This window comes from Numenius arquata, chromosome 4 (genome assembly GCF_964106895.1).
Source record: "Numenius arquata chromosome 4, bNumArq3.hap1.1, whole genome shotgun sequence".
In the NCBI taxonomy this organism is placed as follows: domain Eukaryota; kingdom Metazoa; phylum Chordata; class Aves; order Charadriiformes; family Scolopacidae; genus Numenius; species Numenius arquata.
Genome location: NC_133579.1, coordinates 59,177,403 through 59,189,754, shown reverse-complemented (window position 1 = coordinate 59,189,754; position 12,352 = coordinate 59,177,403). Strand labels below are relative to the sequence as shown.

The 12,352-nt window shown below is 42.9% G+C and overlaps 1 protein-coding gene across 3 annotated transcripts; it reads right to left on the bottom strand.

Moving 5' to 3' along the window:
* Positions 1-1,785: 1,785 nt before the first annotated feature.
* NQO2 (N-ribosyldihydronicotinamide:quinone dehydrogenase 2) lies at positions 1,786-12,055 on the bottom strand. Of its 3 annotated transcripts, none has more exons than XM_074146528.1 (8): positions 11,977-12,055; positions 11,462-11,521; positions 9,508-9,672; positions 7,717-7,847; positions 5,386-5,499; positions 4,789-4,890; positions 3,477-3,657; positions 1,786-3,316 (listed from the first exon to the last, which is right to left on the bottom strand). In XM_074146528.1, exons 2-7 carry the CDS (start codon positions 11,466-11,468, stop codon positions 3,484-3,486), a joined length of 693 nt encoding a protein of 230 aa, XP_074002629.1. In that variant the 5' UTR covers positions 11,469-11,521; positions 11,977-12,055; the 3' UTR covers positions 1,786-3,316; positions 3,477-3,483. The 3 variants fall into 3 exon arrangements, with proteins under 3 accessions (XP_074002629.1, XP_074002628.1, XP_074002630.1); XM_074146527.1 differs by having other exon boundaries at positions 2,229-3,316; positions 11,462-11,514; positions 11,977-12,049; XM_074146529.1 differs by lacking the exons at positions 5,386-5,499; positions 11,977-12,055 and having other exon boundaries at positions 2,372-3,316; positions 11,462-11,714.
* Between the last annotated feature and the right edge of the window lie 297 nt (positions 12,056-12,352).

The following is a 12,352-nucleotide window of genomic DNA, read 5'->3' as shown; positions in this document are numbered from 1 at the left end:
AACTGGTAATTCAGAAACAGTTATGGGGTATTTTGGCTGCACAATCCTAGGGAAGAAATTTGTCTTCCATCTCCTTACTGAGTTTTCCAAAGAGATCAGAATTCCTCTGCATTCAAACAGCATTACATCAATACTGCTGAATTTGGAGTTTAAAAATATCTTAGTATGGTTGGAAATAACTGGTCATGAAACATTATTTCACTAAATTTTACTGTTCAAAAAAGGAACAACTTCACCAGTATTTATAATGTTTTGTTGGTGTGGTTTTTTGTTTTTTTTTTTTTTTTTTTTTAACATCAGTCTGTACCAAGCACTGTGATACAAATTCTTCAATAGTTGTTTCCTTGATATTTTGTTCTGTGGAGAATGTTCCCGTAAATATACTAACACCAGAGAATAAGATGGAAGCAACAAGAGTATTGCAGGAGTAGACATCTCCCTAATTTGTTTGTGAAAAGATCAACTACTGCCACGATGTTAAAGGACCTAAACAGAGGCTGCTGAAATGCGAGGCTGCTGCCTTGGACTAAGGCCTCTGCTTCCTCAAACTTTTGTAGACAAAGATTCTTTTATACTTTTTAACTCGAGTTTTGTAACTAAGGCTTGAATAGCTCTCTTGGCTACTTTGTAGTGACTCATCTAATTTAAGAGGAAACATCATGGATCTTGGAGCTTCATTTTTGTATGGATACAGTAGGTATTTTAATACTCTTAGAATGATTACTCAGCACTAAAACTTGAGAGCAACGTAAGCTTAAATTCGTCACATCTCTTTTGTGGAGCGTAGGGTCTTTAGGCTTTAGGGTACCTACTAACATACCCTATATTACCTAAATTGATGTGTAAAATAATGGCCCCTGAGCTGACCACTGTCACTGACAGCCAAGATCTCGGATTACAACAGATGAGAACATTAGCTAAAGGAAATTGTATGTCAGAGATGATTAGGAACAGAGCAGAGAAAGTCATATGAATCCAAGAGTCACAGAGCTGACTCTGCATGCCCTTCTGGTCCCCTCTTCTCACTAACAGGATAGTGAGGCTGGAGTTCAGAGAAGAGCAACAATGGTGACTGGAGGCCAAAGCCTTCTCTTGGAAGAACAACTGAGGAGGACAGGACTCCATGGCCTGGGAAAGAAATTATTTAGGAGCAGAGGTGACTCACATCTACAAAACTGTAAGCACTGTGTAAAAGAACAGATAAGACTGATCATTTACTGTTGACTGGGAGGAATCAAGTGAAGCTACTGGGAACCAGGTGCTTCACCCTCCCTGGAATTCCCCCCCACTCCAGTGCTTCATGCAAGGAAAAAGCTGACCCACTGAACTTTGCCAAAAAACGTTAGCTGCTTCAAGTTTGCATGAATTCAAGGGAAGACTGAACAAAATTCAGAGCAGAGATCTATTTGGCTTGGTATACATATAGAAAAACATATATAGCTCAGGAAATCCTCCAAATTAAATATAGTTGGAGCCCAGGACAGTATTCAGGGAAAGTGCTTGCTTTTCGTGGTCTATTACCGCTGTGCAGAACAAACTCAGGGTTGGAGGATGCTTGTTCTGACCTAGCACAACCACTCTTGTATACTCACATTACAAATACCCAGTCTAATACAGGCACTTAATGCTACCATGTGTAGCACGCATGCATCTGCCAAACAGTGAAGTAGTGTATCTTCATCATATAGATCAGTTTGAGATTCTTCATCTAACAGTTAAACCCACTAAGCTCTGTGATTGATCCAACACTGTAACATTTGGTTTGTCAGTTGCAACTTCTGCTTTCATATCCATTTCCCTCTTTATTGAGCAGTCTGGTAACTGAACACAGTGAATATAAGGATGATTCCTCTCCTATACATTTGCATTTGTCCTTCAGTCTCTCTTCAGGTAACTTAAAGTTGTTTTCCTTAAGTCTTTTAGGCAAGAATCTGCTTTCCCCACAACTTGCACGTATAACATTTTCCATTTTATTCCCTTTCACTTTCTTTTTCCTACACAAGAGTTACTAAGCCAAAGCAAGTTTCTTGCTTATGCAACCTAAAGGCTTTGACTCATACACACGGAAGCAGACATCTGCAACGGTTTAGGGCAGCACTGCTTCCAGGGATCTCTCTCTGCTAGAGGTGGCCCTTCACTGCATATGGTGACAAACAGGAACATGTGACTCTTTCCCTGCGGTAGCAATTACCGGTCTGGTGTATCAACTTACACTGCCACTCCAGAATCTGGGCTCAGCATGTTTATTATCCAAGTAGCCCTTAAAGAAACATAAGGGTGGGGTGTGACCAAGAACATATGGCAGATGCACACTCTGTATACAGAGGCCGAAGTGTCATTTGACAGCGACTCAGAAGACCGTTTCTTTTTTGGGCCACATTCTTTTAATATCAAAGTGCAAAGCCAGCTGTTAGGTAAGCTCATGAAAGCAAGAAATGGTGCAGCTAAGCAAGAAACCCACCCTTTGCCATATACACAAAAAGGGTTGTGCTCTTAAGCACAAAAATAATCCCCCTAAAGTTCAAGGTAAAAATCACGGATATTAAGAGCCAGACAATCATTTTGTCCCACTAGATCCTGGCTTGCAAACAGACAGTGCTCCTGCAGGTTTTCGGGCAGGTGTTCTGCCTCGCTGACTGCCGGTGCTGGAGATCTCCAAGGAATCCCATCTACACTGATACCGGAGAGGATACCCCAGCCCTCCAGACCCAAACAGCAATACTGACTGGTGTGAAGGGGCAGCAAACAGATAGGATTCCTTTTTGTATCTACTTAGGATAATAGAAACAGGGACTCTCTTTGACTTTGGGAAACTACGTACTTTGCAAATGGGAGCTATAAAGAACAGCAATATACGCACAACATACTGCTATACGATATTTGGATTTGGTTTTCTCCTTTTCTGGTATCTGTCATAGCTTTGATATTGCTTTGTAAGTGTGTGGAAAAGCCTAAGGCTGTCCACAAGGCTTTCCAGCTAAGTGACTGTGCAACTGTATACATTCTTTTGCATTATTCATGATCTGGCTTAATAGCTCAAAGGCATAAGTGTAGAGCTCTCATTTAAAAGAACAGGATTGGCCATAACAAGGTTGAGTATGGGCAGCATATTCCCTGGTAAATAAAAAAAAAAGTGGCAGCCGGTATAAGAAGTGTTAAAATAAACATGGCAACGTACTTTACTGTTTCATAAGCAGCAACAGTATAATCTGCAATTAAATACCATTTGTGTTATCAACCACTTGTAGGCAGGATGTCACTGTATGAGCAAGGATAATTCTTCACAAAGTTTTGCACCCATCTTTGAAGAGAATCCCTAGGAATCAATGAAGACAAATGCTAGATTGTCAGTTAAGCTGCTAGCTGTAGTACTCAAGATACTTATAATACATTTGAATTAGGAGATTAGTGTGCAGACATTGAGATAAAGCACTAAAAAGAACAGAGAAAAAAAAAATCTCTCTGTAGTCCTGTACCTGAACATTACTTGAAATACCACTCAGGAGAGCAGTTTATGGGCTCTTCCTTCCAAAGAGTCTTCAGACGCTGGGCCCAGGCAGTCAGCATCTCCTTCCTCTTCTCCTCAGAGACATACTCTGGAGCGAAGCAGATGTGAGGTGCAAGGACTTTGACACCACAAAAGTGCATGATTCCATGCTGGATTCAAAGCAAAGAAAGAAATGCCCAGGAAATAGTTAGCCTTTCACTTTCAAGTCAAGAATGTGGAAGATTCAGATCTGAAACTGTCTCTCTGACCCAACATAGGGCAGGATTTTTAAAGCTCTGTGTATTTATCAGAAGGGAAATAAATGGCAAAATTCATTACCTGTCCTGGCAGTCACTATTGAAGGTTACGCATTAGCAGAATGACATACAATACACTGAAAAATAAGGTCAACTTCATTTATTCTGCTCTGTGGAATTTATTTTTAAGTGCTATTAAATCTGCAGAACTGTTCTCTTCAGCTGCTCTATGCTATTAAATTTGCAAGGATCAGAGACGGCCTAAAGTTCATTGTATTTTTACATTTGAATCTCCACAGATTGTGCCTGAACTGCAGTGCATTTCTCATCCAATTCTAAGTGGTTTTTTTTTTAATCTTTTGCCTCTGGCTTAGCCAAACGATCCTGAATGAAGGCTAGTGCCTTTCAAATCAGCTCAACTTGCCGTTTTCCCTCTGGGTATTTCTGAATTCACAGTTGCATTTCACATTCTTTGTCATGTTGACTTGCAAGCTCTGCAGCGAGATAGCCTCACAAGGGCAGAGACCAAAGAATTTAAGCATATCCGTTTGTATTGTATCAAGAAGTAGCTGCCACAATTTGCCTCACCCCCTAAATTTCTCAAAGCACACTTGCTACTTCTGACAAAAGGCTAGCAATAAGAAAAGACATGCTAACTTTCCTAAGCTGATCATTAATGCCAGGATAATGTGTGACTCCCCTCCTGCCCCGCATCCTACGTGAATCAAGTATCTCTGGGGAAAAGAAATCCTGCAGGCAAGGGCTAAAGGAAATCCTACAACACCAGAGAAACTTAAAAGGCTGACAGTACAAGCTTTCTCCAAATTCCAATCTGGAGGAAGGGGCACAAAACAACCTTAAAAGTCTGTGAACTTTTAAAGTAGTTTCAGTATTTTAGGGCCCAATTTATAACCTGCAGATGCTTGGAACGGACAACTTAATTCTGATTACATTTCATATAAAATAAACAATAATACAACTGTTAAAAATAATTGGAATAATAAAAATTAAAGCAAAGCCCAACCAAATATTCATATATTATACCTGCATGGGCCACAGGAGATAGCGAATATCACCATTGATACCTCCTTTTGCGTACATCTCTTCGCTTCCTCCGGTGGTGAAAGAAAACAGAGCTAATTTGTTCTAGAATTAGGAAAGCAATGCTTGAGTTAGGCATGTTTAAAGAAAAGTTTTATAGTTTAACTCCAACCTTTGACATCTAATCCCAGAACAAGGTCTTGTCACGTATTCCAGTATGTCACTCATTACAGATTTGTGTGGTCCTATGGTGGTGGGAAGAACGACAGACTATAGTTTTAGGAAATGGATTGATTTAAACTGTTTGCAAGCTGTATGCCACCCCAGTGCACTCTGATACACCTAGCAAATTACAAAGCCCATTTTGTAGGCCAACTAAAAATCTCTAGAAGATTGCTTAAATCTTTAGGAACCACTGCATTCTCCTTATTGTACTAACTTTCAGACAGTTCTAACAAGCCAGAAAGTTACTCAACGTGTTACCAAAGTATTATTTCAGAAGAGCATAAAGTGAGAGCTTTAAACAAATATAATGGAAAAGAATATCCTCAAGAGCGTTGTGCAAATCTTGATCATAGTAAGACAATCTCAAAAACATACCTTGAGCAAACCTGAATCGTAACAGTTTGGAAACTCAAAAGCAAATCCTTGGACCAAGACTCTGTCCATCCAGCCCTTCATGATTGCTGGCATGCTGAACCAATACAAGGGAAACTAGGCAAAAAGTAAATTGCTTTTGTTAGCACGGAGCCTGGGCCATCCTTAGGCCTGGTCTACAGTCCAAATCCTACTCTCCTAATCTGTTCAGATCTTGTATATGCTTTCTTCCAGCTCTCTGTTGGGAGAGGCAGTAACTATGCTTGGCAAAAATAACTGAAGTGCTTTCTGTTTGTAGTAGTCTCAGGTACATACCTGAGTGTATAGAGCACATGGTGAATCTGGGGCCTTCTACACCAATCAAAGTCGGAATATGATGAAGCAGGAAGGTGACATTTAATTCAAACTTAAGACTGTACAGAATTGCCTCTCCTATTGCTGAAATGCAAAAGGAACATATGATCTAATGGAGAATGTGGCCAAAATGCACACAGAGAGCCTTATTACCAGGACTGACATCTGGTGATCAGTTCTGATCTGACAGTCTGCTGACAAATGTCGTAGGATCTTAAGAAAGACTCACTTTCACACCCTGCCGACATGATGACCCTGAATCACTTTATTGAGAAGAAAACTTTAACAGTAGGACCCCCTGTTTCTAGATCCTCCAATTATCCCATGGGACTACAACCTATCATGTTTTACAAGCTATCATGTTTTATTTACATTTTCTTGAATGCTTTGTGTACTCTTCTAGGATCCTTTGCTATCCCTAAACCTTTGTATACACAGCACTACAGAAGAAGAAATTCTGTAAAAGCTTATCCATGTGTGGCTTAATTCTAGACGGAAACAATGTGGAAACTGGGCCATCACCACTATCTCTAGAAGTGGTGAGTTTAGTCTGTAGTGAATTGTAAATTACTTTATGGTGTCTTTCAGAGGCTCCCCCTCCCCTCCCCTCCCCTTCCCTTCCCTTCCCTTGGATATACTCAACTCTTCCTAGCATTCTAAAGACAGAAAGTAGAAAGCAATCGCTTCCTTCAGGGAATGTTTTACTATACTTGTCTCAGAAGCAATAGGGTAAAAATGATGAAGACTTATAGTGAAATGCTTGAGTATGGTCTCATCTTAAATTTCATCTAGAGTCAGATAGTGGAATATATATAGGCTATGCCTAAGGCAAACAGTCACACAGGCACACAAAGAAATGTAAGGCTAGTATTGCCTTATACAGTATTTCGGGACTTGTAGACCCTGAGGACAGAGCTGGCACAGTGGGGAATGGAAACTGGGTGTAATGTTCCATTAGCAAGTCCAGATAGTGCTTCTGCGACTGAGCAATCAATGAGGACAGTCTGATTGGGGAAGTCCAAATTCCCCGAGCCTGCTGGCTGCTCCCACTGCTTACCCAGAAAATAAGCCTTGCCCTGCTTTTGGCCAGCCCCCCTGACATCCGTGGTCACATATGTCTTTGTGCATGCAGACATTTAGTTTGGCCTTCTGTTAGTGAATGACTGGATTTGCTGTCATTTCAATGTGGATAATTGTGCAATTGAATCACTGGATTTGCTGTTGTAACAACCTGGATAATTGTACTACTGATCTGTATTTGTTACTCTACCATTACTTACGGATAAAGCGTTTATTCCTAAAGCTGTTGGTCTGGTGTCTCTTACCGTATCCCAAACCTATAATTCGGTGGGGCTGCCTTGAGCCCTTACACGTTTCTGTGTGTAGATCTATGTTTGCTTTGCGTGAGCTCCAAGACAAAGGGATAGTGTCAGGCTGCCTGATGATATGGTGTGATTTTCATACTGAGAATTACAGTAGTATTTTGCACTCAATACTTCCTGGTCTGAGTTGCTCTATGCAATCGATTTGGAGTGCAGGTAGCACGAGGACCAGTCTTCATGACACCTATGCAATCAGAATACTTTTGAATATTAATTTTTAAGTGAAGCACTGCTGTCAATTTTACACAAGTATTTTAAGTTCCTAATCTCAGATGCCTTCCTACTCCTCAAAAATGCCAGTGTGGAGCCATTATTTGTGTGAAAAATTCATACTGTGCTAGCACAAATAATGCTTACACATGATCTGCTATTTCTGATATTTTCTAAAATCCACATCATATCAGAAAAACCCGACACCTTAAAATTGGTATGCTGGATACGGACTGTTTTATGTTGACAGCAGAGCTACTACCTCTTTTTATTCTGGTTAGATTCAATGTTCCTAATGAAATCTATAATCTTCTCACTATTGCCTTTCTTTTGTTCACCCCCGTATATTACAACTGAAGTATTTTTTGATACAGTTTAAAATAATGACCTGAAAAATCAGTAAGTCTGCTTCCTGCACTTTCTTCTGCTCTTCAATCAGATCGTTGGACAAAGCTCCTCTCTTGTAAGCTTCCCATGTCTCCATGCCATAATTGAACTCTTCTGAGTTGTGCAAGTAACCTGTGGGTAGAAGTGAATTGTCATTCCTTGCCCTGTTTCTAACATCGTAGCCAAATAAGAATTGAATACGTTGCAATCTACAGTTCTAAATTGAGTTACTGCTTTCCATTTTTTCCCACTTCCTTTTTTTAAATTTTTTGTGTGTGTGGATATCCAGCATCATCACAGCTGATAGTGATTTGATTTTAAACTAGAGAGGAATGTAATATCTCAGAGTACTAAAACTTCCACCTTTCTGTAGCAACATATGAAGTGCAATAAGAGGACTTAAGCTTGGCTCTAGACTCTGGTGATGCAGATGGATGATTTAAGTGGATTTAAGAGAATTTTGCCAGTCGCTCCACCTCTGCATTAGGGATTACTGAAACCACCACGCAGTCACAAGCACTACATAGCTGTTTTTCAGTCTGTGTAGCTGGGAAACTCAGCAGGGGCTGGGCAGGCTCTGCTGATGCCACCCAAGTGTAATTGGGTGAGCTAATTCAAATATGTCTGAGTTAGACATATACTGATTGATTCTGCTGATTCAACTAGTAGATTATCAGTCTCTAGCAGAAGAGAGAGGCAGTAGCCTCATGAATGAAACTCTAGCAAGTCATAAAATGGTATCTGAAGGCATTTCTCACCCATGAGAAACAGACTTTAGAGATTGATTGCAGGCACGTACTAATGCATTTTTCCCTCTCAGTAATGTCACTATGAGACAAGGTTCATATTCAGGAGTGAACTTTTAGAAATGTTTATGTCTGGTCATTAATAAGTTTCTTCTTGTTTTTTTGCCAGTGCTTGCACTGGACCTGCGCTATTTCTTTTTGATTCTTACATTAAAGAAAGAGTTTCTGCTGTTACAGATTACGTTATGGCTTTGTGTTTCCTAACCTGGAAAAATACTGGGGCTAAATGCTAGTAAGAGCACAGTGAAAATATCACATAAGTCTAACAAGAGCACCACTGTTTTTCTCAGGTCTTAACTGCATCATCTAGTAATTTTTAGCAGTCATACTACCAAGGTAGTCATGAGGTGCCAAGACAACTCAAAAGCCCAAGCACTTACGTGCCTGGAGCTAACTTGCAGAAAGCATTTGTAATCATTTGTTAAGAGAAGGTCGTTCTTAGAACATTTCTGCAGTTGATTGCAAATACTGTAAAAATAATATTTTCCCTCATTCACTTTAGTCAAAAGGCAAAACACTGTTTTACAAATCTGTACTGTACAGATACTTCATTTTTCTGATTAAGGAGCCATTTCTAGTGATCAGCTTTATTTAAATAATGATTATACTCGTTGGGCTCCTACACAGAATCACAGAATCACCTAGGTTGGAAGGGACCTCTTAAGATCATCTAGTCCAACCGATTAAACAAACAAACAAACAAACAAAAAAAAACAAAAAAAAAACCACCAACCACCAAACCCAACAAAAAAACCAAACAAAAAAACACACACAAAACACCACCAATACACTGATATTTCCTAGTCAATGCTAAAAGAAAATAAAAAGCTGGGGCTTGTTAGTTGAGGGATATCTGCACAAAATAATAGCAACTATTTTTTGGAGTGCACCAAACAGCATGGTTCTAGATTGTTAATACAGCCGGACAGACAAGGTGAAAGTTTGTATCGTTATTGTTGAAAAAAGTGTATTTTGGCTAGTCTCACCAACAATGTCATTTCTTGTGGCTCTTGGCTCAAACTGCATTGCATATAAATCAGACACTGTGACACTGCAGCCCTGTTTGCTCAATTCTTCCACAGCAACCCTCTTCAAAGATCCATTCAAGGACTTGGGCTCTTGATGTGCGTAGACTATCAGGGCTTTTCTCCCTGGAGGCAGAAAGAAAACCAGAAGATATCTTTGAGTACAGGAGGCAGATATGAAACAGTTTGTGGAGCCAGGGCCTGCTACTTCATTTTGCTGTAGTGTATTTTCCAAGTGGCACAAAACTAGTGAAAACAGAATGACAGTGGCAGCATTTGACTCCTGCTCTCGGCAGCAATGGGTGACTCATGAAGAGCTAATCGGTGAATGCCCCCAACCCAGAAATTTTGTGCTACACTGGGCTTGTCTAGGTGGAACTCAGTGGACAGTTTCCATAGCAGGTCACACAGTTTCCATAGCAGGTCACACTGCCCTACATAGGCACAACCCAGTCTCTCCTCTTGAGTCAGCATTTGTGTTTATCCGGTTCCACTACCCCCAAAAAACCTCACCCAATAACAGGGGAAAAAAAAAAAAAGCAGCGAGCTGTCTGCTGGTTTAGCTGCCTAGGCTGGGTCAGACAAGTTACAGCGCGAGCGTGAGGGGCAGGCTGGGATCAAAGCAGCGCCAGCTTAGATTCCCTCAAAATGCTGTGGAAACAACTTCTGAGAGCTCAGAGCATCTTCCTACTGCCAAGTGGGAACCCCTCATCTTCCAGCTCAGTGCTGCGCAGGTGACAACACCAGTGTAGATGTCTAAGATGCCACTATCCCACTTCAGCATCATCACAGCAGCTCCGCTAGAAAGTAACATGACTTTTTCTTAGACGTAAGAGTGAGCTGCCCAGTGGTACCTCAAACTGCTGATGAAGCGGATTTAAGGTAAGCTGAGTGGCAAGATGGATACGTTGGGATAGAGCTTCTTAAACTGATGTAACAAGGTGTATCAGAGCTTACTTGTTCAAAATTTTGTTGTACGTAGGCCATTCAATTTTAATAATGCTCTAAAAAAATCATTCATCACTGAACACATGGGAAAGGTGAAATACTTTTATGGGGTAGCAGTTGTTTATGCATAAACACTGCAGAGAGGGAAATTTCCAGGGACTATTGGAAATGACTGGATTTGCAAATCATGCAGCTAAACGTGCAGTTCCTAACTGCCAGCACAAAAACTCAGGCACCTCCTGAGTTCAATTTCTCCAGGGGGCACAGAAGCTGCACGGCCCAGAGCACCACCAGGGTGACAGCTAAGTTTAAGGTGTCACAGACAATTAATAGAATGTGAGCTGAATGTCTGAAGAAACAATACCTCATTTTTAACCTATTATAAGGGGTGATTATTTCTCCAGCGTGCATAGTGTCCATGAAACAATAGCTTTGCCAAAAGACTATTAAAATTTGTGGTCAAATGCTATAATAAATTTAAAGCGTGTATAGACTATATAAACCCCTGCTCCATAACTTATTCTGGAATATCAGGAGCAGTGGCCTCTCTGCTGTTCCTGCTAACTCTCAGCAAACAGGTAGTTCAGTGGCTGGAGATGACACAAGCTCAGAGATATGATGATACCATTAATACTGCGAGCTGCTGGTTTGTTTCCCGTTCAGAGGAGCTGAGGGCCCTCGGATGCAGCGCTCAGAGAGACGGGAGTTTTCAAAGGCACTGCGTACTGCAGCAGTTTCAGGCATTTGAAAAAGTAATACTTTAGCATCCCAGCTAAACACCACGAATATGCCGTAAACCAGCGTGCCCAGGGTGGAAGCAAAGAGCGTTTTTATTAGTATGTGTTCACGGAATCACGGAATTCTCAGAGTCGGAAGGGACCTCTAGAGATCATCTAGTCCAACTCCCCTGCTAAAGCAGGATTGCCTAGAGCACGTTACTCAGGACTGCATCAAGGCGGGTTCTTACCTGCCATTTTTCGGAAGCGCTTAGTAGCTTCTCCCTTGAGGGTCCGATACGGCCTGTGAACTCAAATGACAAATTTGCTTACGTGAGAAAAATCAGTGCGAGGAAAATCACGATTTCCGCGGGAAACGCACCGTTCTGCCTGGGCGCGGGGGGGGCTGCGAGGGTAACACACTGTGTGAGTGCCCCTGCGGGTGTCGGTAGGTGGCGGGGGGAGGGTGGCAGGCCGGGCCCTCAGCGTTGCCCCCCGGCGCCTGAAGGCCCCGGGGGCCGCGGCCCGCCCCGCACGCCGCCCCGGGCCCGCCCTCCCCGGCGGTACCGAGGGCCGGTTCGCCTCCGCGCCGCCGGGGGAGCACCGAGCGGCAGCCGCACACCCGCTTCACCCGGGGGCTGCGCTGGCGGCACCGCATCGCCGCCCCGCAGAAAGCGCTGGGCGCTTCTGCTGCCTCGGGAAAAACGGCTCCCGGCCCCGGCCTCAGCTCAGCGCCGGGCAGCCCCCGCCTCCCGCCCTCCTCTACCTGCTGCCCGCGGCCCGGCCTAACCCCGCGGCGGCGCTGGAAGCGGCCCTCCCCCCGCGCCCGCTGCCGGCCCGGCCCCCGGGGCTGCGCCGGGGCGGCGGCTCCGCTAGGGGCGTCGCACCCGTTCGGCGCGGCCGCCCACTGCCGGTACTACGCGTGGTACCCGCCGGTCACACGTTGTCGCAGGGTTAGCGGCGTGCTTCTTTGGGGGTCTGTCTTTTCTTCGGTCTTTTCATCCCTTCTGGCAACAGAAAGAGCAAGACCACCTGACAACTCAGTGTTTAAACGGCTCAGGGCTGCTGGTATTAGCATCCTGCTGGCAAGTAGAGCTCGCTTTTGGGTAAAAACTAGGAAAGGAGCTGAAATGGAAGTAGCC